At 42.1% G+C, this 20,842-nt stretch overlaps 1 protein-coding gene across 7 annotated transcripts in view; it reads right to left on the bottom strand.

Annotated features, from left to right (window-relative positions):
- The window catches only part of PARP4 (poly(ADP-ribose) polymerase family member 4), a 122,203-nt gene that overhangs the window by 89,813 nt on the left and 11,548 nt on the right, over positions 1–20,842 (bottom strand). For all 7 annotated transcript variants that reach the window (XM_073339260.1, XM_073339270.1, XM_073339310.1 and 4 more), the window contains exons 5-7: positions 6,919–6,997; positions 6,175–6,288; positions 1,539–1,688 (exon numbers count right to left, since the gene is read on the bottom strand). In XM_073339260.1, the coding sequence (XP_073195361.1) occupies positions 1,539–1,688; positions 6,175–6,288; positions 6,919–6,997 (343 nt within the window). The remainder of the gene's footprint in view (positions 1–1,538; positions 1,689–6,174; positions 6,289–6,918; positions 6,998–20,842) is intronic.

Here is a 20,842-nt window from a genome sequence, read left to right as displayed (position 1 = left end):
TGCCTACAGACAGCCCCGCAACCTGAAGCAAATACTCACCAACAACCACATACCACACAACAGAACCACTAACCCAGGAACTTATCCTTGCAACAAAGCCCGTTGCCAATTGTGCCCACATATCTATTCAGGGGACACCATCACAGGGCCTAATAACATCAGCCACACTATCAGAGGCTCGTTCACCTGCACATCCACCAATGTGATCTATGCCATCATGTGCCAGCAATGCCCCTCTGCCATGTACATTGGTCAAACTGGACAGTCTCTACGTAAAAGAATAAATGGACACAAATCAGATGTCAAGAATTATAACATTCATAAACCAGTCGGAGAACACTTCAATCTCTCTGGTCACGCAATCACAGACATGAAGGTCGCTATCTTAAAACAAAAAAACTTCAAATCCAGACTCCAGCGAGAAACTGCTGAATTGGAATTCATTTGCAAATTGGATACTATTAATTTAGGCTTAAATAGAGACTGGGAGTGGCTAAGTCATTATGCAAGGTAGCCTGTTTCCTCTTGTTTTTTCCTACCCCCCCCCCCCCCAGATGTTCTGGTTTAACTTGGATTTAAACCTGGAGAATGGTCAGTTTAGATGAGCTATTACCAGCAGGAGAGTGAGTTTGCGTGTGTATGGGGGTGGGGGGGATGTGAGAAAACCTTGATCTATGCAGGAAATAGCCCGACTTGATTATGTAAAGAGTTGTCACTTTGGATGGGCTAGCACCAGCAGGAGAGTGAATTTGTGTGGGGGGGTGGAGGGTGAGAAAACCTGGATTTGTGCTGGAAATGGCCCACCTGTTGATCACTTTAGATAAGCTATTACCAGCAGGACAGTGGGGTGGGAGGAGGTATTGTTTCATGATTTCTGTGTGTATATAAAGTCTGCTGCAGTTTCCACGGTAAACATCTGATGAAGTGAGCTGTAGCTCACGAAAGCTCATGCTCAAATAAATTGGTTAGTCTCTAAGGTGCCACAAGTACTCCTTTTCTTTTTGCGAATACAGACTAACACGGCTGTTCCTCTGAAACCTGTCATAACATAAGTAATGAGTGAGAATTCTGACACTTGAAAACATCAAATTGTACAATATTCTGACATTATTTTTTGGGCACAACTCCCACTGATTTTGATGGAGTATTCTATGTACTTGTATTCTATGTATTCTATGTACTTGTATTCTATGTACTTGTATTCTAAGTATTCTATGTATTCTATGTATACATAGAATAATTCTAAGTATTCTATGTACTTGTATTCTATGTATTCCACCTATGGTGGAATAAGGATACTGGGAATTCTCTACAAAGTGATCAATTAAATTTGCTTTTCATATGTTACAGTGAAGTAATGTAAACCATTAGTTCATTATTCCTAAAAATCTTTTAAAACATTAGCACATAAATACCATTTTCCCTACCCTATTATATTCTACTACTTAAATCTAAACCATAATCCTCACACTCAGAGAATCAGATACTAATATAAATCATGAAGACCAGAAGAATACAAACAAATAAGTCATGCTAACCTCTTGTAATTTCATAGAGGCTAAATTGTCTGCACCTGGTGGAAAGGTTTCTCTTAATAGAAAGTCCTGGTTCTTCAAATCTTCAACATAAATCTCATAATTTTTTCTTACTTCTTCAGAAGTCTTAGTTGCTATGAACTGTTTTTTACTCTGTGAACGACAACATTAAAATATATAAGAAAAAGAAGACTTACAGAAGTGTTCCAGTTTTCTGGCACGTCACACTACCAGCTGAGAGACTTGTGCATAAAGTTTATCTAGAGCTCTAGCATAACAGGTTTTAGAGTGTGATGGGGTGTATAAACCCTACATTGGGACAGAAGGGGTTGAAGAGCAGTTCTGGGCCCAGATGACTCCACCCCTCCACACATACAGAGCTTGTTCCAGTTGGAGGACAATCGTAAAAGGGAAACAGACAATTTGGAAGGGGAGAATAACCTTTTTGGACATAGAAAAAGCCTATTATGTGTTATGGAGAGTACGACTTCTTCATAAAGTAGGCTCCAGGGGTATTATAGGAAGAATGTATATATGGGTATAGGACTTCAGCAAATGAACAAGTCTGAATAGGGAAAGCTTTTTCCAACACATACACAATTGCAAATAGAACTCCACAGGGCAGTGTAATTAGCTCAACCCTCTTTAACATCATGATAAATAACCTCCCCAAGGAGATGAGTACAGGAATAGGGATCACATTATTTGTTGATGTCTTGTGTCATATGGACCAAAAGCAGAAACGTTTATTCTTCTGGCAGTGCTTTCAATTATGCACTTAAGGGAAGTGCAGAATAGGGAAACAGGTGAGCGTTCAAATTCTCCATAGACTAAACTAAGGGAATGATTGATGTTCACAACAAGGAAAATCCAAACAGATCTAAAGTTATAGCTACATGATTGCCTCTCATGGACCATATTGAAAATATTAAAGCACAAAGGTAGAGTTAAGTTACTTAAAAGTATCTCTGGAACATACTGGGGAGTGGATAAGAAAAAAATGGTAATGCTATACAGAACAGGAATTAGAACACTTATTGAGTATGGATGCCAAGACTTTAGGTCAGCAGTGAACACAAATCTGAGAAAACTAGACTATATCCAAGTACAGCCATTGCATATTCCATGTGGTGCCTTCATTTTTATGTCTCTATGTTCACTACAGAAAGCAGCCAGTGAAGTGCCTATCACTCTTAGAATGAACTTCTTAGACTTAACCTTGTGGGCCAAAGTACTAGGTAACACTCAGCAAATATATAATGATTATTTGGAATTAAGTGGAGGCTAAGTAGGGAAAAAATTCAAAGTTCCCCATGTAAGCAGGGTACAGAAGTGGATAAAGGATCTTAATGAAAAAAAAAAGGACTAAAAGAGATCAAAATCTACAGCTATTGGGAAAATTCTCTATCATTGGAAAACCATTCCCCCTGAGGTAGGCATGAAATAATATAATGAAATAAATAAAAGGAGAAGAATGATAAATATACAAGATATAAGAAATCAATATATTTGTGATAAGTAAGGACACTATGGCCATATATATACAGATCGTTCAAAAGACGAAGGAACAGGAAGAGTGGGAACAGCTTTCTGCGTGTCCTCACTCAGACTCAAGAAAGTTCTAAGGCTAACTAACTTTGTATCCATTTTTACAGTTTAGCTAACAGAAATTATGATAGCATTAAACTGGGCTTTAGATGTGTGGTCAGCTGCCATGGCCACCTTCTCTGATTCCTTATTAGGACAGCAGGCAATTTACAATGGAAAGTCTGACATCAGAAATGATATTCTAAATGCAATATTACTGCTAACAACCAAACTGGCACAATTGGATATAACAATAGAAATAGCATGGATTCTGGTGCATGTAGGGATAGCAGGTAAAAGATTGGAAGACAAACAGGCAAAAGGGCTATTAATTGCGAACAAATTGACCAAGGAATCTCCTTAAGCAAACTGAAATTTAAACACCTAATGAAAAATAAATTAAGGAAGGAATGTCAAGAACTGTGAGCAAACTAAATGAAGGGGAGAAAATTCCAAGTAGTATGCCAAACAGTTGACAATGTTGATATAATCCAAGACCCTGAAAGGAAGAACAAAGTGTTTCTTTTCATAATTCTAACAGAGATTGTGGGTTAAACAGTTATTTATTTCTAATTAACAAGAATAAAGATGAATTATGTGTAACAGGTCCAGGAAATGATAGATCATATTCTTTGGGATTGTAAAAACTGTACCAGTGAAAGGAGGTGTTTATACACAAAACTCAAGAGGCCTTAAAATAATAAAATTTTCCTTGAAACAACTATCAAGGATACAAGGAAAATGGGGGCCCAATAAAAAAAGCTCTTCTGCAATTCTTTAAGAATACTGAGAAAGGTGCAAGATTCTAAGCCAAGAACAAGGTATGAAGAAGAAGGGGGGGAGACCTACCTTGGTCCTGGCTGCAAGAGTAGTTCTGCTAGTAGCAGTTACCCCAGGCCCTAAAGGAAGAGCTAGCCATTCCCTAAGAGTAGAGAATGTTTTGCTCTAGCTTCTGGAGGATCACTTAATGAGACATTTGACCAAACCTTGGACTGGGGAAGCAAGTGGTAGGAAGTGGCTTAGGGAGGCAGTCCTGAAGAGGGTATATGCTATCACTGCCTCTCATAGGGGTCCTAGGTCAGAGCCTGGTGGAGAGAGAGGGCTTGGCTCCCCTACCAACTACCCTTTGTGTGGAGGGGCATAAATCCCTTTCTCCCCCGCTACCTTGGAGAGGAGGAGAGTACAGAGATATTGTAAGCCTTGAGTCAAGACTGTGCAAGCCACAGGAGTCCGGAGGTGGGCTGAAGACCCTTTCTTTTTTGAGGGCATTGGACTGTATCTATTTTATTGGACTCCTGTCATAAATATAAAGGGAAGGGTAAACCCCTTTAAAATTCCTCCTGGCCAGAGGAAAAATCCTCTCACCTGTAAAGGGTTAAGAAGCTAGGATAACCTCGCTGGCACCTGACCAAAATGACCAATGAGGAGACAAGATACTTTCAAAAGCTGGGGGGAGGGAAAAACAAAGGGTCTGTCTGTGTGATGCTTTTGCCGGGGACAGAACAGGAATGGAGTCTTAGATCTTAGTAAGTAATCTAGCTAGATATGCGTTAGATTACTTTCTTTAAATGGCTGAGAAATTAAGTTGTGTTGAATAGAATGGATATTCCTGTCTGTGTGCCTTTTTGTAACTTAAGGTTTTGCCTAGAGGGATTCTCTATGTGTTGAACGTAATTACCCTGTAAGGTACTCATCATCCTGATTTTACAGAGGCGATTCTTTTTACTTCTATTAAAATCCTTCTTTTCAGAAACTGAATGTTTTTTCATTGTTCTTAAGAGCCAAGGGTTTGGGTCTGTGGTCATCTATGCAAATTGGTGAGGATTTTTACCAAACCTTCCCCAGGAAGTGGGGTGCAAGGGTTGGGAGGATTTTGGTGGGAAAGACGTTTCCAAACAACGCTTTCCTAATAAAAATAAACCCAGATAAACGTTTGGTGGTGGCAGTGGAAGTCCAAGGGCAAAGGGTAAAATAGTTTGTACCTTGGGGAAGTTTTAACCTAAGCTGGTAAAAGTAAGCTTAGGAGGTTTTCATGCAGGTCCCCACATCTGTACCCTAGAGTTTCAGAGTGGGGAAGGAACCTTGACAACTCCGTTACCCTGAAAGGAAGTGAATGCAATTGGTGACCCAGCCAGAAGGCCTAGCTGCTACCTACCAAAAAGTGGACCACCTTGCATTAGAACAATTGCTGGAGAGGGATGCTGGAAATGGAGCAGAGCTGGCACCCAGTGGTATAACCACTAGGAAGCACCACCTGTACATGTAATCCCCGTCACACAAGGTACGTTTATACTGCAATATAAAATCTGTTGCACCTAGTCTCAGAGCCCAGGTCAACTGACTTGGGCTAGTGCGACTCAGGCTGTGGGGTTAAAAATAGCAGTGTAGATGTTTGAGCTCAGCCTGAAGCCCAGGCTCTGAGAGCCCCCTCCCTTGAGGGGTCTCACAGTCCAGGCTCCAGCCAAAGCCGGAACATCTAATCTGCAATTTTTAGCCCCATAGTCCGAGCCCAAGTCAGCTGACCCGGGCCAGCTGCAGCTGTGCCCCAGGTCTTTTACTGCAGTGTAGACATACCCAAAGAGGTAATGTTTTTAGGATTGCTGGAGAAGAACCAGAGGGTCAGAAAGGGAAAGCATGATGCATTACTCACAAAGTCTGTAATGGCTGGGTAGATTCTTAAAAATAAATGACATTTTACCAACTTTGAAGTGACAGGATTGGCAAATAATTGGCTCCAAGCAGGGTCCTTGATGTGACACAATGGGCCAAATTCATCCTGATTTACATTCAAATAATTGAACTCATTTGTGTTACACTGATATTGGCTTCAATAGTCACAGGAAAGATTAATTAGCCTCATTGTGTCTGGGAGCCTACTTTCAGTCAGTTATGTCAGTCAGAAGCTAATAGAATGACTTTTTCTTTTATTTATATTTAGTAATCTGATTGCGAACAGGAATGACAAGCATCTGGCACTATGGGATGGATTTATTAAATACACTGAAATAAACTAACAAATAAACCTGTAATAATGACAAAAACCAGCTCATACCTTAAATCCATCTGACATGCTGAAGTGTGCAGCTATTCGAAAGGGAAACTCACATGATTCCTGGGAACACTGCAATTCAATAACTACAACTTGTTTGCCTTTCTCTGTACTAATCTGAAAGAAACAACAACCCTTTTATTTCAATACATGTCCCGTTCATACTGTCATTAACGTTTTCTTCAACTGTTTGTTGTCATAACATATACTTCCCCACATCCCCCTCATTGTACATGGAACCATCATGATTTACTGCTATGAAAGCATTAGTGGAATGTACAGCATTTATTTACTATTTTCATTACCACAGCACCCAGAAGCTCCAGTCAATATCAGAGCTTCACTGTGCTGGACAATGTACAATTTCTTATATATTTTGAGATCTGAAAGTCTTCTCCATGTTGAAATGAAAACTTACTGTATTTGAATTACATTTAATTTATTTATATAAAATCTTTGTTAACTGTACAAACTGCCAGAAGAACATACATATTACTGTAGTGTGTTATCTTGTGGGATGCTATAGTGATAAAAATTAGAGTTTTGTTTCAAGTAAAGTTAGGCTGCACTGAAAGACGCACTACTTTAAATTTGTTTGTCAATAGTGTTCTTTGTTTTTGTGACCCTGATGGAATAATTATTTGTAAAATTAAAGCAAAAAATTAAAGTAATGCATACAGAACTGCAAACCATTTATTGAGCCTACAGCATTCTACTAACATAAGAGATGTCACTAAAAATGCTTACTTTTTCAAGGGCATCATATTTTGCAACTTCAAAATCTTGTGGAAAATAAGGAATACCTTGATCATTTTCTGTATAAAATCTGAAATCAGAATAATTTAAATTCTCTTAAACATTTTAAAATAAATCTTTGAAATTAGTAATTTTACAAGGTTGCAGCATCACATTAAGGGCCTACACTTATACAATGTAAGCATATTTTCCTACAGCCCAGAAAAACCAAAACTTATTCTGAACAAGTAAAAATCACTGCCACACAAGCTGCTGACCTGCACTAAAAGGTCATGGATACTTTGACTGATCAGTGCGTCCAACCTGAAGCTGAACATGGAGATTGGCTTTCAACCTTACTCATCTTGCAAAAAACATTGGGCAACCAAATGAACAAATGTGATTTACCTGCCTGGCCCACTAATTTGCTAAATGCACTCTCTGGTTTTGCCCATCCAGTTGCATTTTAGCAATCGTAAATAGCAGTGGGAGATTAATTCCCACCCTGTCCTTAGACTTTAAATATATGTCCTAATATTAAAGTCATGCTTTTAAAGTCATGCCCTTCAACATCAAGTATTTTAAGCAAATAAGTATAATTTGTAGCTGATTCACTCCTAGAAAATAATTAACATCTAGTCTACCACTGATGGCTTTTAATGCCAGTGAAATATGCATTTTATTAATAAGTTTTAAAAAAATGTGAGTATCTGAGTTGTTTCTTCTTATGCAACTTGCTCTCTCCTTAATTACAGTAACAAGCAGGCCTTTGCTCTCAACTGGCATCGAAGTAACTTCAATGCACATGATATTCAGTTGTGGTGGGGGGCTTTGTGGTAGCTGCAGGTGCTCAGCACTTCTGAAAATCAGTTTAATTGAGTGTTATGTGACAGAAGGACCAGACAGGAATGTAAACAAAAATCTGTCTATTTTAGCAGAGAAATTCTGTAGCCAGAGAAATGGCTATAGTGAACAAAACTCTAGTGTAAGATAGTATGGACTTTTAAAATCATAATCAATTATTTTACATGATATATTATAATAATAATTAGAATAAATAACTATATTTTATGTTATAATATTAAATTTTTTAAACACAGAGCTTGAGCCCACAGTCTTTTTTGCCTATTTAATTCCCAATGAGATCAATGGAAGTTTTGCATGTACCAGGGATGCATGATTGAGTTATATGTGTCTATTTAACCAATACAAAACCCAAGAAAGTCAAAGTTAAAGGTGACCTAAAAATGGGGAAAAACTTTTTTTTTTTTTTTGCTTTCTTAAGATGTATTAAAAAAAGGCCTGGAGGTTCTCTTTCATAAAAAGTGCCATGGGGTTTTTTGAATCAGAAATCTCCAGTTTGAATTGCCTGTTTTTGATGGAGGACTCTCTGGACTGCTTGAGAACTAGCAGATTAGGATGTCACAAGAGATTAAATTCTGACAAAATGGAAAGGGAATGGATTTTAGTCAGATTGTTTTGTAACACATATTTAACTCAAACTCCTGGCAAATGCTTGAGAGAAAAAGCTCTATTTATGAAAGATTCAATATCCTTGCCTCTAACCGAAAGCTCATACAGTTCTCTAGGCCTCTAGCAACATTAAGGAAGACAACCTTTACCACTCCTGATATTAAAAAGCTAAAAAATATATATAAGAAAAAGCACAATGATTTTTTTCCATTCATCTTTGCAGGTCACCTTTCAGATAACTGCTTCAAAGTCAGCTCATTCTGTTGTGCAATGATACTACAAAATTAAATGGAATGCAAGATTCTCATCAGTTTCAAGACTGCCACATAGAAGACTACCGTCTGTAACCTGAGTGAACCAGTGATGGAGTATCATTCAGCATTAAAAATGTCCTGCTTTTTGTTAAGACAGTGCTTTAAAGATACTTAATGTCAATATCTGTTTTTTGCATATCCTTAGGTCATTCTTTTTTCTTTCCAAAAAAAAAAAAAAAAGTCTTCATTAGAAATGTGAGATGCAGTATTGTCACCCAACACCTCATGAAAGCACTTTCATAGCTTTTATGGTCTGGAGTACAGCAACTTAAATAGGATTACATTGTATGCTAAAGATACTTGTAAAACTTGTTTTAAAAATAAAAAAAGGGTTTGTCTACATGATGGGACTATAAGCTCTATGATGGTGTGATTTCTAAGCGCATTAACATGTTGTGTATTAACTGGTCCATGTATACTGATGGCTAAAGGTTCCCTAGTTCACTTTAACATAATACTGTTTCAAACAGCACTACCTTAAAGCACACGATCAGAGTCTACCGGACCAATTAATGCTCAATATGTTAATGCACTCTAGAAATCACAACCCTATACAACACATCTCCCTACTGTGTGGAAAAGACCAGTGCAGGGCACAACCAAATTAAACTACATTTTTAGCTACAGTGAGGTCTAGAGCAGTGGTTCTCAAAGCCGGTCTGCCGTTTGTTCAGGGAAAGCCCCTGGCGCGTCGGACCGGTTTGTTTACCTGCCACGTCCGCAGGTTCGGCCGATTGCAGCTCCCACTGGCCGCGGTTCGCCGCTCCAGGCCAATGGGGGCTGCGGGAAGGGCGGCCAGCATGTCCCTTGGCCCACGCCGCTTCCCGCAGCTCCCATTGGCCTGGAGCGGCGAACCGCAGCCAGTGGGAGCTGCAATCGGCCGAACCTGCGGACGTGGCAGGTAAACAAACCGGTCCGGCGCGCCAGGGGCTTTCCCTGAACAAGCAGCGGACCGGCTTTGAGAACCACTGCTCTAGAGAATTGAGCTGGGAGCCAAAACCTTCTGAGTTCTGATCCCAGCTCTGCCTCACAGTTCTCAGTATGTTCTTGGAGAAGGTACTTGTGGATAGCCCTGCACTGGTATGCGAGACAAAAGAGAAGACACAAGGCAACTTCCCCTCTCTTCTGTAACACTACAAAAGAACCAGAGGCAATCAGAACAGCAGCAGCGGCAGAACGGCTTCGCTTTCTGAAAGTGGACAGGGAGGGAGAAGGCGACTACCCTGTGCTGGCCACCTAACCACAAGAGGAATCCCTTGTACATTGTACCTTGTAAGAGGTTGGTAGAGCTCCAGTGTGCATGTCCAAGGGAATTCTAATGGAAACATCCAGAATTCCTCCAGGAAATCCTGTTACTCTGGGCCCCCACAACTTCCCTTCAAATGCAGCTAGTGACTCAGAGTAACAATATAGACCCGCAGCACCAGTTTATACTTTTGTAAAATGAGGATAATATTTATTCACCTACCTCACAATGGAAATGTTTGTAAAGTCAGTGGGGGGTTTTGCTACTAACTTCACTCGGAGCAAGCTCAGATCAAAATCAGTGATCATTATTAATTATTGTTATTATTTTTAATGTATCTTTTCTAAAACTCCCAAGACCTTAGGCTGCATTACAGAATAACAGCCTCTAAAATTTCTATGTCATTACTTAACCCAAAAGCTAGTTAGAGCTTTTACGAGTGGAAAGAAAAAGCACTCAGAAACATTAGAGGTTTAGAAATGATTAAGTCTTTGGGGCTGTTGGCAGGGTTTTCAAAAGTAAATGTAAATTTCACACACTTATATATCTCAAAAACATTAGCCAACATGAAGAAACAATTATATCTGAAGTTGCAACGTGCTAACACTTTGTGCATACACTGAGCTGGAACAAAAGTCAAATCAAATCTCAGAACTAGGATTCAAAAGCAAAAATGGTTTCTTAATTAAAGCAAGATATGAGAGCTCTATATATGGTCATGTATATACAATACAGAAAATAGAGAAAGGTTCAGGATTTTTTTAAAAAGATACTGTTGTCAAGATAGTGTCCAACCTATAGAAGTCACCAAAGTAACTTTGTGGGGCAGACAGGAGCTGGGGCACGGTTTTGTTCTTTTTCTTTTTAAAATATTGTAAGGAACATATGTGACAGGTATCCCTTGAATGATTTATTACTAATGATTCCTTCTAACTCTCAAAAATTAGAAGAGCAACCTCTGTTTATCCCCAAATAGAATCATAGAATCATAGAATCATAGAATATCAGGGTTGGAAGGGACCCCAGAAGGTCATCTAGTCCAACCCCCTGCTCAAAGCAGGACCAATTCCCAGTTAAATCATCCCAGCCAGGGCTTTGTCAAGCCTGACCTTAAAAACCTCTAAGGAAGGAGATTCTACCACCTCCCTAGGTAACGCATTCCAGTGTTTCACCACCCTCTTAGTGAAAAAGTTTTTCCAATCTATATCCAATCTAAACCTCCCCCACTGCAACTTGAGACCATTACTCCTCGTTCTGTCATCTGCTACCATTGAGAACAGTCTAGAGCCATCCTCTTTGGAACCCCCTTTCAGGTAGTTGAAAGCAGCTATCAAATCCCCCCTCATTCTTCTCTTCTGCAGGCTAAACAATCCCAGCTCCCGCAGCCTCTCCTCATAACTCATGTGTTCCAGTCCCCTAATCATTTTTGTTGCCCTTCGCTGGACTCTCTCCAATTTATCCACATCCTTCTTGAAGTGTGGGGCCCAAAACTGGACACAGTACTCCAGATGAGGCCTCACCAATGTCGAATAGAGGGGAACGATCACGTCCCTCGATCTGCTCGCTATGCCCCTACTTATACATCCCAAAATGCCATTGGCCTTCTTGGCAACAAGGGCACACTGCTGACTCATATCCAGCTTCTCGTCCACTGTCACCCCTAGGTCCTTTTCCGCAGAACTGCTGCCTAGCCATTCGGTCCCTAGTCTGTAGCTGTGCATTGGGTTCTTCCGTCCTAAGTGCAGGACCCTGCACTTATCCTTATTGAACCTCATCAGATTCCTTTTGGCCCAATCTTCCAATTGGTCTAGGTCCTTCTGTATCCTATCCCTCCCCTCCAGCGTATCTACCACTCCTCCCAGTTTAGTATCATCCGCAAATTTGCTGAGAGTGCAATCCACACCATCCTCCAGATCATTTATGAAGATATTGAATAAAACCGGCCCCAGGACCGACCCTTGGGGCACTCCACTTGATACCGGCTGCCAACTAGACATGGAGCCATTGATCACTACCCGTTGAGCCCGACAATCTAGCCAGCTTTCTACCCACCTTATAGTGCATTCATCCAGCCCATACTTCCTTAACTTGCTGACAAGAATACTATGGGAGACCGTGTCAAAAGCTTTGCTAAAGTCAAGAAACAATACATCCACTGCTTTCCCTTCATCCACAGAACCAGTAATCTCATCATAAAAGGCGATTAGATTAGTCAGGCATGACCTTCCCTTGGTGAATGCATGCTGGCTGTTCCTGATCACTTTCCTCTCATGCAAGTGCTTCAGGATTGATTCTTTGAGGACCTGCTCCATGATTTTTCCAGGGACTGAGGTGACTGGCCTGTAGTTCCCAGGATCCTCCTTCTTCCCTTTTTTAAAGATTGGCACTACATTAGCCTTTTTCCAGTCATCCGGGACTTCCCCGGTTTGCCACGAGTTTTCAAAGATAATGGCCAGTGGCTCTGCAATCACAGCCGCCAATTCCTTCAGCACTCTCGGATGCAACTCGTCCGGCCCCATGGACTTGTGCACGTCCAGCTTTTCTAAATAGTCCCTAACCGCCTCTATCTCCACAGAGGGCTGGCCATCTCTTCTGCATTTTGTGATGCCCAGTGCAGTAGTCTGGGAGCTGACCTTGTTAGTGAAAACAGAGGCAAAAAAAGCATTGAGTACATTAGCTTTTTCCATATCCTCTGTCACTAGGTTGCCTCCCTCATTCAGTAAGGGGCCCACACATTCCTTGGCTTTCTTCTTGTTGCCAACATACCTGAAGAAACCCTTCTTGTTACTCTTGACATCTCTGGCTAGCTGCAGCTCCAGGTGCGATTTGGCCCTCCTGATATCATTCCTACATGCCCGAGCAATATTTTTATACTCTTCCCTGGTCATATGTCCAACCTTCCACTTCTTGTAAGCTTCTTTTTTATGTTTAAGATCCACTAGGATTTCACCATTAAGCCAAGCTGGTCGCCTGCCATATTTACTATTCTTTCGACTCATCGGGATGGTTTGTCCCTGTAACCTCAACAGGGATTCCTTGAAATACAGCCAGCTCTCCTGGACTCCTTTCCCCTTCAAGTTAGTCCCCCAGGGGATCCTGGCCATCCGTTCCCTGAGGGAGTCGAAGTCTGCTTTCCTGAAGTCCAGGGTCCGTATCCTGCTGCTTACCTTTCTTCCCTGCATCAGGATCCTGAACTCAACCAACTCATGGTCACTGCCTCCCAGATTCCCATTTTGCTTCCCCCACTAATTCTACCCGGTTTGTGAGCAGCAGGTCAAGAAAAGCGCCCCCCCTAGTTGGCTCCTCTAGCACTTGCGCCAGGAAATTGTCCCCTACGCTTTCCAAAAACTTCCTGGATTGTCTATGCACCGCTGTATTGCTCTCCCAGCAGATATCAGGAAAATTAAAGTCACCCATGAGAACCAGGGCATGCGATCTAGTAGCTTCCGTGAGCTGCCGGAAGAAAGTCTCATCCACCTCATCCCCCTGGTCCGGTGGTCTATAGCAGACTCCCACCACTACATCACTCTTGTTGCACACACTTCTAAACTTAATCCAGAGACACTCAGGTTTTTCTGCAGTTTCATACCGGAGCTCTGAGCAGTCATACTGCTCCCTTACATACAGTGCTACTCCCCCACCTTTTCTGCCCTGCCTGTCCTTCCTGAACAGTTTATAACCATCCATGACAGTACTCCAGTCATGTGAGTTATCCCACCAAGTCTCTGTTATTCCGATCACGTCATAGTTCCTTGACATCACCAGGACCTCCAGTTCTCCCTGCTTGTTTCCAAGGCTTTGTGCATTTGTATATATATACAGAATCTACCTAAGACAATAAGCAAATATTTCACATCATGTGAGACACTTTGTCTAAGGACCACAGATCAGCCAAAGTTGAGAATTCTGATCTATTCTTCTACCCAACTATAGAAACTAAAATGACAGTATTGTTAATCACATAGGCAAGTATCTCAGAATTTGTAAATGGATAAACCTCTTTCTTTTTCCACAACCTAGCTAATAAATTCCATGTTACTAAGCAAAGGTCACATCCATCTCTCCTATGCAGAGTGTTTTCACCCCAAACTGACTATAAACTATACACTGTGTTTTTTGTAAATATAAATCAAATATACTGTGAATAATTTGTCCTTAACCTCAAATTAGCACATGCATAGCTGTTTGCCTTGTGAGTCAGATATATATCCTTCCATATGTGAAAAATGCCTCTTATTCTATTATAAATCCTAAATAATGTGAAATACTTATGTATAATCAAATAATGTATGGAGTATGTCCTCCAAACTTAGAAGATTGTAAAGATTTTGTTGGTTTTCATTGTAAATAATTGTTACACTCTAGAATAGGACTCTTCTGGCCTATGGAAGGAGAAATGTTAAAAGACATAAACCAGGGTATAACTTTGGGATATTAAGAGAAATTTCTTAGATTGGGGGAATCCCAATTGATAGTAGGGCCAAAATCCTTGAAATCAAAGGCAGATTAAAATTTATTGGGGCCCTGGCACAAAGAACATTGCCCCCCTACACAGCCCATGATACCATGCCCCCTGCTCCCTCCCCTCCCCCTATGGCCCTGCCTCCTGTCCTGGCCGGAAGTCAGGCAGTGGTAAGAGCTGCCCAAGGAGCCTGGGCTGCTGTGGGGACCCCTGGACCCTCCACCTGACCTGGACGCCAGCCACGAGCCGGGGGCTGCTCTTGTGCATCCCAGCTCCTCGCCCAGGGCAGGTGGAAGGTCCGGGGTTCCCCACAGCTGCCCGCATGCAGGGATTTCCCTACCCCCCCTGAATTTCCACAACACCCTCCCCCCAGTTTCGTAAACTAGTTACATGCAGTGTTGCCAATTTAGTGATTGTTTGGACATTTTAATTTAAATTGAAACATTAATACACACTTTAAAAGCACATAAAGTGTATGATAAAATACTTGTATCTGAAAAAAGTATAATAGATTTGAAAAGTATGAACATAGACTAGCTTCCTTATACAGCTGTTGTTTTTCAAACTGGACAGTCTCTACGTAAAAGAATAAATGGACACAAATCAGATGTCAAGAATTGTAACATTCATAAACCAGTCGGAGAACACTTCAATCTCTCTGGTCACGCGATCACAGACATGAAGGTCGCTATCTTAAAACAAAAAAACTTCAAATCCAGACTCCAGCGAGAAACTGCTGAATTGGAATTCATTTGCAAATTGGATACTATTAATTTAGGCTTAAATAGAGACTTGGAGTGGCTAAGTCATTATGCAAGGTAGCCTGTTTCCTCTTGTTTTTTCCTACCCCCCCCCCCCCAGATGTTCTGGTTTAACTTGGATTTTAACTTGAAGAGTGGTCAGTTTGGATGAGCTATTACCAGCAGGAGAGTGAGTTTGTGTGTGTATGGGGGTGGGGGGATGTGAGAACCTGGATTTATGCAGGAAATAGCCCAGCTTGATTGTCATGCACATTGTGTAAAGAGTTGTCACTTTGGATGGGCTATCACCAGCAGGAGAGTGAATTTGTGTGGGGGGGTGGAGGGTGAGAAAACCTGGATTTGTGCTGGAAATCACTTTAGATAAGCTATTACCAGCAGAACAGTGGGGTGGGAATAGGTATTGTTTCATATTCTCTGTGTATATATAAAGCCTGCTGCAGTTTCCACGATATGCATCTGAGGAAGTGAGCTGTAGCTCACGAAAGCTTATGCTCTAATAAATTGGTTAGTCTCTAAGGTGCCACAAGTCCTCCTTTTCTTTTTGCGAATACAGACTAACACGGCTGCTACTCTGAAACCTGTTTTTTATGACAATGTCAGTGCATTCATTTTGGTGATGTTGGCCAACCTAATAATTTCAAATTATGATTTGTAAGCAAAGTCTAAATGAGCTCTCCCTGACAGCTGCTGATGAGCTAGGGGGAAAGGCTTCAGGACCAGATTGTATTTACATTCACACCTAATCTACCTAGGTATCTAGCAAACAGAGCTGTGTTGCCCAGGTGATAGATTTTGGCTGGGGCTGGGTTACAAATCACTTGAATGCGGGGGGGTTCGGGGGGGGATAAAATGTTGTTATTCTTATTGTATGAGTAAAGGGCAGTAGAACTATACTTAGCCTGTGCTGATTGAGGGCATCAAGAGAGAGGCTGGGACAGGTGTTTTGCTTGATGGTCTGCCTGAGTCACAAGTACTATTTGACCTGCCCCTCTCCTCTCTTTAAAGACAGAGCTGATTAGGCTCGTAGATCGGGGTGGGCAAATTGCGGGCTTGTGGCTGCATCCGGCCCTTCAGATGTTTTAATCCAGCCCTCAAGCTTCTGCCAGGGAGCGGGAGCGGGGGCTTGCTCTGCACAGCTCCCAGAAGCAGCGGCACATCCCTCCTCCAGCTCCTATGCGTAGGGACAGCCAGGGGCTCCAAACGCTGCCCTCCGCCACAAGCGCTGCCCCCACAGCTCCCATTGGCCAGCAAATAGGGCCAATGAGAGGTGCAGGGGTGGTGCCTGCAGACGGGGCAGTGCACAGAGCCACCTGGCTGCACCTCTGCATAGGAGCCGGAGAGAGGACATGCTGCTGCTTCTGGGAGCTGCTTGAGATAAGGGCCGCCCAGAGCCTGCACCCCTGATCACCTGCCCTGATCCCCCCTCCCACCTTCCAAACCCCTCGGTCCCACCCTCCTGCACCCCAGAGCCCTCACCCCCCAGCCCGGAGCCTCCTCCCACACCCTGAACACCTAATTTCTGGCCCCATCCCAGAGCCTGTACCCCCATACAGAGCCCTCTCTCCCTTCTGCACCCTAACCCCCAATTTTGTGAGCATTAATGGCCTACCATATAATTTTCATACCCATATGTGGCCCTTGGGCCAAAAAGTTTGCCCACCCCTGCCACAGACAGTCTTTTGTTTTGTTAAGTGACCACTACAGCTGAAATCACTGATAATCAGGTCTAAGTGCTTAGGCCTGCTGTGGGACAGTGTTTCTGTGGAAGAGACAGCCCAGTCTGCACTAGCAGCGAGGTTCCCCCACTGAGAGCTCAGCTGAAATCACTTGGAGTTGGGTGGAACCTCAAGAGACCAACTTGCAGAGGTCACAGTAGCAGGTGGCAGCAGAAGGTGACGGTGCAGGGCCATTGGCAACACAGCAATGAAGTGAATGGTGACACAACAAACAACAGTGACCAGAGCAAACAGTGAGCAGCTGGAGGAATGAGCAAGGTGCTTTCTTGCCCACCACCTGGGAGGTGAACTCATGTGAAAGTACCTCTGAACTCTGAGTCTCCACTGACCCAGGACAACACCGGTGAGAGTTAATGAGACTGTTAAGGTTGCTGGAGACACAACACAGTTCATGTGAACAAACATGGCTGTGGCATCATACTTTCTATTTAAGCAAGAGATACCACACACTACAAACTGGAGGCCAATGTTAAGTGCATTGTCACTTGTTCATCCTGAAGTTGAACACTGGTTCCGAACAAGACCAGCAAATGCTCACTAGCTTTCTGCAAGAAGCTCAACTGACTGGCTAGACGCATGTGGTGCAACAGTGAAAGACTCAACAGTTGAAAAAGTGAAGAACTCTCTCACAACATTCAAAAAATTTGCATACAGGGCTGATGAATGCACTGATGCAAATGGGCATCAAATATTAAGTCATTGTGTACGTTATCTTGATGTCAGTGGTAGGTCAGTAGATGCATTTCTAGATGTTCAAGTTATAGAAGACACATCAGCTGCATCTGTGACAACCCACATCTTAGAAGAGTTAGATGCTTGTCAATTGGACCCCAAACAGATGGCTGCTTGTGCATTTCATGGAGCTGCAAACTTCTCTGGAAGACACGGTGGAGTACAAGCTTTGCTCAGAGAAAAGTGTAACCCTAATCTCTCCTGTACACACTGCAGAGGCCATATACTCCAACTAGTGCCAGTACGAGCTGCAGACTCTTCAAAAGACATTTAAAAAGCTATAAATTTAATGTCTTCATTGTATTATTTTTTCAGCAAGAGTCCAAAAAGACTGAATATCTTGGAAAATATAGAAGATACACTAGGACTGAAGTTCAAATTAGTACAACCGGGGAAAACCCTCTGGCTTTATCATGAGCGATCCTTGGCTGTTGTCTTAAAATTACTCCAGCCATTATTACTGACTTTGGAAAGTATCTACCAAGATGGGATGGATCTAAGTAGTGAGGCTGGTGGATTACTTTTGCTACTACGTTCAGAGAAGACTCTGCCATTCTCTTTCTTGTAATTCTACTGTTGAAACCATTTGGGTCATTAAACAATGCCATCCAGGCATCTGCTACAACAGTAGTAGATCTTTGTCCAGCAACAGAAGCTACATTTGGATGAATCAGAGAGCTATCCATTGAAAAAGTACTGGAAGAAGCAAAGACTTCAGTCCAGAAGTTGACTAATGAAGACATTTATATTGAATCCTTAAGTGAAGAGGACAAGAAGTGTTTGTTAAGACAACTGAAAAAGTACACAGACTTGATTCTTAAAAATCTATAACAGCGACTTCTAGATACTACTCAACCTCTACGTAGCTTTTACAGATCCCTGTCCTATAAAACACTGACAGTTGAGCAGCGTGAGGCACTACCAGAAATGGGGCTGCCATGTACTCAGGACAGAATAGAGAATTTGAACACAGAGTTGAATATCATACGACAAATGAATGAAGATTTTACTTCAACTTCTTTTTTATTTTGGCTCTAACCGATCTTTGTGTTATGTTTCCTAGGATGAAAGAAGTAGGAATTCATCTCTTGCTACTCCCAGTCACAACAGCTACAGCTGAGCGTTCTTTTGCATCATTGAATAGAATTTTGTGTTCTGAAAGAAGTCGCCTTCTGCCTGATCATATGAATGAACTAATGAGCATATCAATTGAAGGAATGGAAGTACTGTACACACAAGAAGCCACCAAAGATGAACGCATTGCATTCAAGAAGTTCATTAACAGAGTTGTGCAAAATTATAACAAGAAACCAAGAAGGATGTAGATGTAGTGCTTCATAGAAGGCTTGAGTAGCCAACTTTAATTTGTGTGATGATTTTAAAACATGAGTTAAATCTAATAAAATAGTCATGAAACATTTTTCCGTTTTTACTATGGTGCCATACAGCCCACCATCACCCTCATGGTCTCACCCCTCATCAGCCCTGCCCCCTACCCCGTATATTTGAACGCCCCACCTAATTTCAATTCCTGGGGAAAACACTGCCCGGGTGGCTCTTACTACAGTCTAGGGCTGTGGTTCTCAAACTGTTGTACTTTCACATAGCAAACCTCTGAAGTGTAACCCCTCCTTATACATTAAAAACACTTTTTAATATATTTTAACACCATTATAAATGCTGGAGGCAAAGCAGGGTTTGAGGTGGGAGGCTGACAACTTGTGACCCACACCCCATGTAATAACCACGTGACTCCCTCGGGGTCCCAACCCCCAGTTTAGGGTGACCATATGTCCTGTTTTGGCCAGGACAGTCCCCTTTTAAGCCCTACCCCGGACTTCCCAACTTTTTTTGGCAAAAATGGGCATTTGTTCATCATCAGTTGGCAAGAGCAAATGGGACAAATGCCCAGTTTTGCCAAAAAGGGACTTGGGGCGGGGGCAGCTCCACGCGGGGGGGGAGGGGAGAAAGAGGGAAGGAGAGGGGCTTTGGGAGTGCAGCTCTGCACAGGGGGAATATGCTCAGTGCTCACCCTACCACAGCTCCTATGTGCCTCTATCTGGCCTGGCCAAAGGACAGGGCCCCAGGAGGAGAGAGAGGAGGAGGGTTGGGGGTGGGGGACGGAGTTCTGGCCTGCTTGAAATGAATCAAATTTTAAAAGCCTCTGATATAAAAAAAGATTAAGGAAATTTGTTATACACCATCGCCATCTACTGGGTACCAGTGGAAGTAGAAAAGACACTAAGAGCTGAAATCTCAGCACCCATTTGGCACATGCCCAACAAGAATCAGAGAGTGGCCTCCTCCAACGAGACCTGAAGCTAGAGTACATAAAACTGAGGTCACCATGTGCTCGAGAGCGTAGACTGAATCTAACACAAGAAGCTGCAGAATCCAAAGTGCAACTGATGCCTGGACTAGACATATGGAAAGGACTCTTCCCCCTCCCAGGGTTAGGAGGATAAGAGGTAGTGAGATTTCTTTTCAAAGATTAGAAAGGGAAAAAAACCCTTTAATATAAATAACTGCACGTTATCTTGCTGAGTCTACACTCCCTAGTGATACCTTAGGTAACCATATTTTAGATTTTAACTCCTTTGTAAGTCCAATCAAATTGGCGTAGAGATTTTCGTCACACGTTCTTGTCAACTGCTGGAAATGGCCCACTTTGATTATCACTACAAAAGGTTCCCCACCAACCCCCGCTCTCCTGCTGGTAATAGCTCACCTTACCTGATCACTCTTGTTACAGTCTGTATGGTAACACCCATTGTTTCATGTTCTCTGTGTATATAAAATCTCCCCACTGTATTTTCCACTACATGCATCCGATGAAGTGAGCTGTAGCTCATGAAAGCTCATGCTCAAATAAATTTGTTAGTCTCTAAGATGCCACAAGTACTCCTTTTCTTTTTGCTTTTAATATTGTAAACTTGTCCCTTTTGCACCAATCTAGCCAAAAAGAAGTAACCGTGCTCTTTAAAATGCCTTACAGACAAGTGCACCTTTGCACTTGTGATAAATGTGTTAGGTACTAACAGATTGAGAATTGTTGATCCATAAGTAAATGTAATGAGAAATTTTGGTAATTTGCATTGTTCTCTGGTATAACTACTGAGCCTCAACTCTGGTCTGTGATAATTGCTTGTAAGACCATATTGTGTTGTAGTACACACACTTGGCTGTGTCTACATTTGTGTCGGGAACTGTTG

This window comes from Lepidochelys kempii, chromosome 1 (genome assembly GCF_965140265.1).
Source record: "Lepidochelys kempii isolate rLepKem1 chromosome 1, rLepKem1.hap2, whole genome shotgun sequence".
Lineage (NCBI taxonomy): Eukaryota > Metazoa > Chordata > Testudines > Cheloniidae > Lepidochelys > Lepidochelys kempii.
This window is presented reverse-complemented; position numbering and strand designations above follow the sequence as displayed.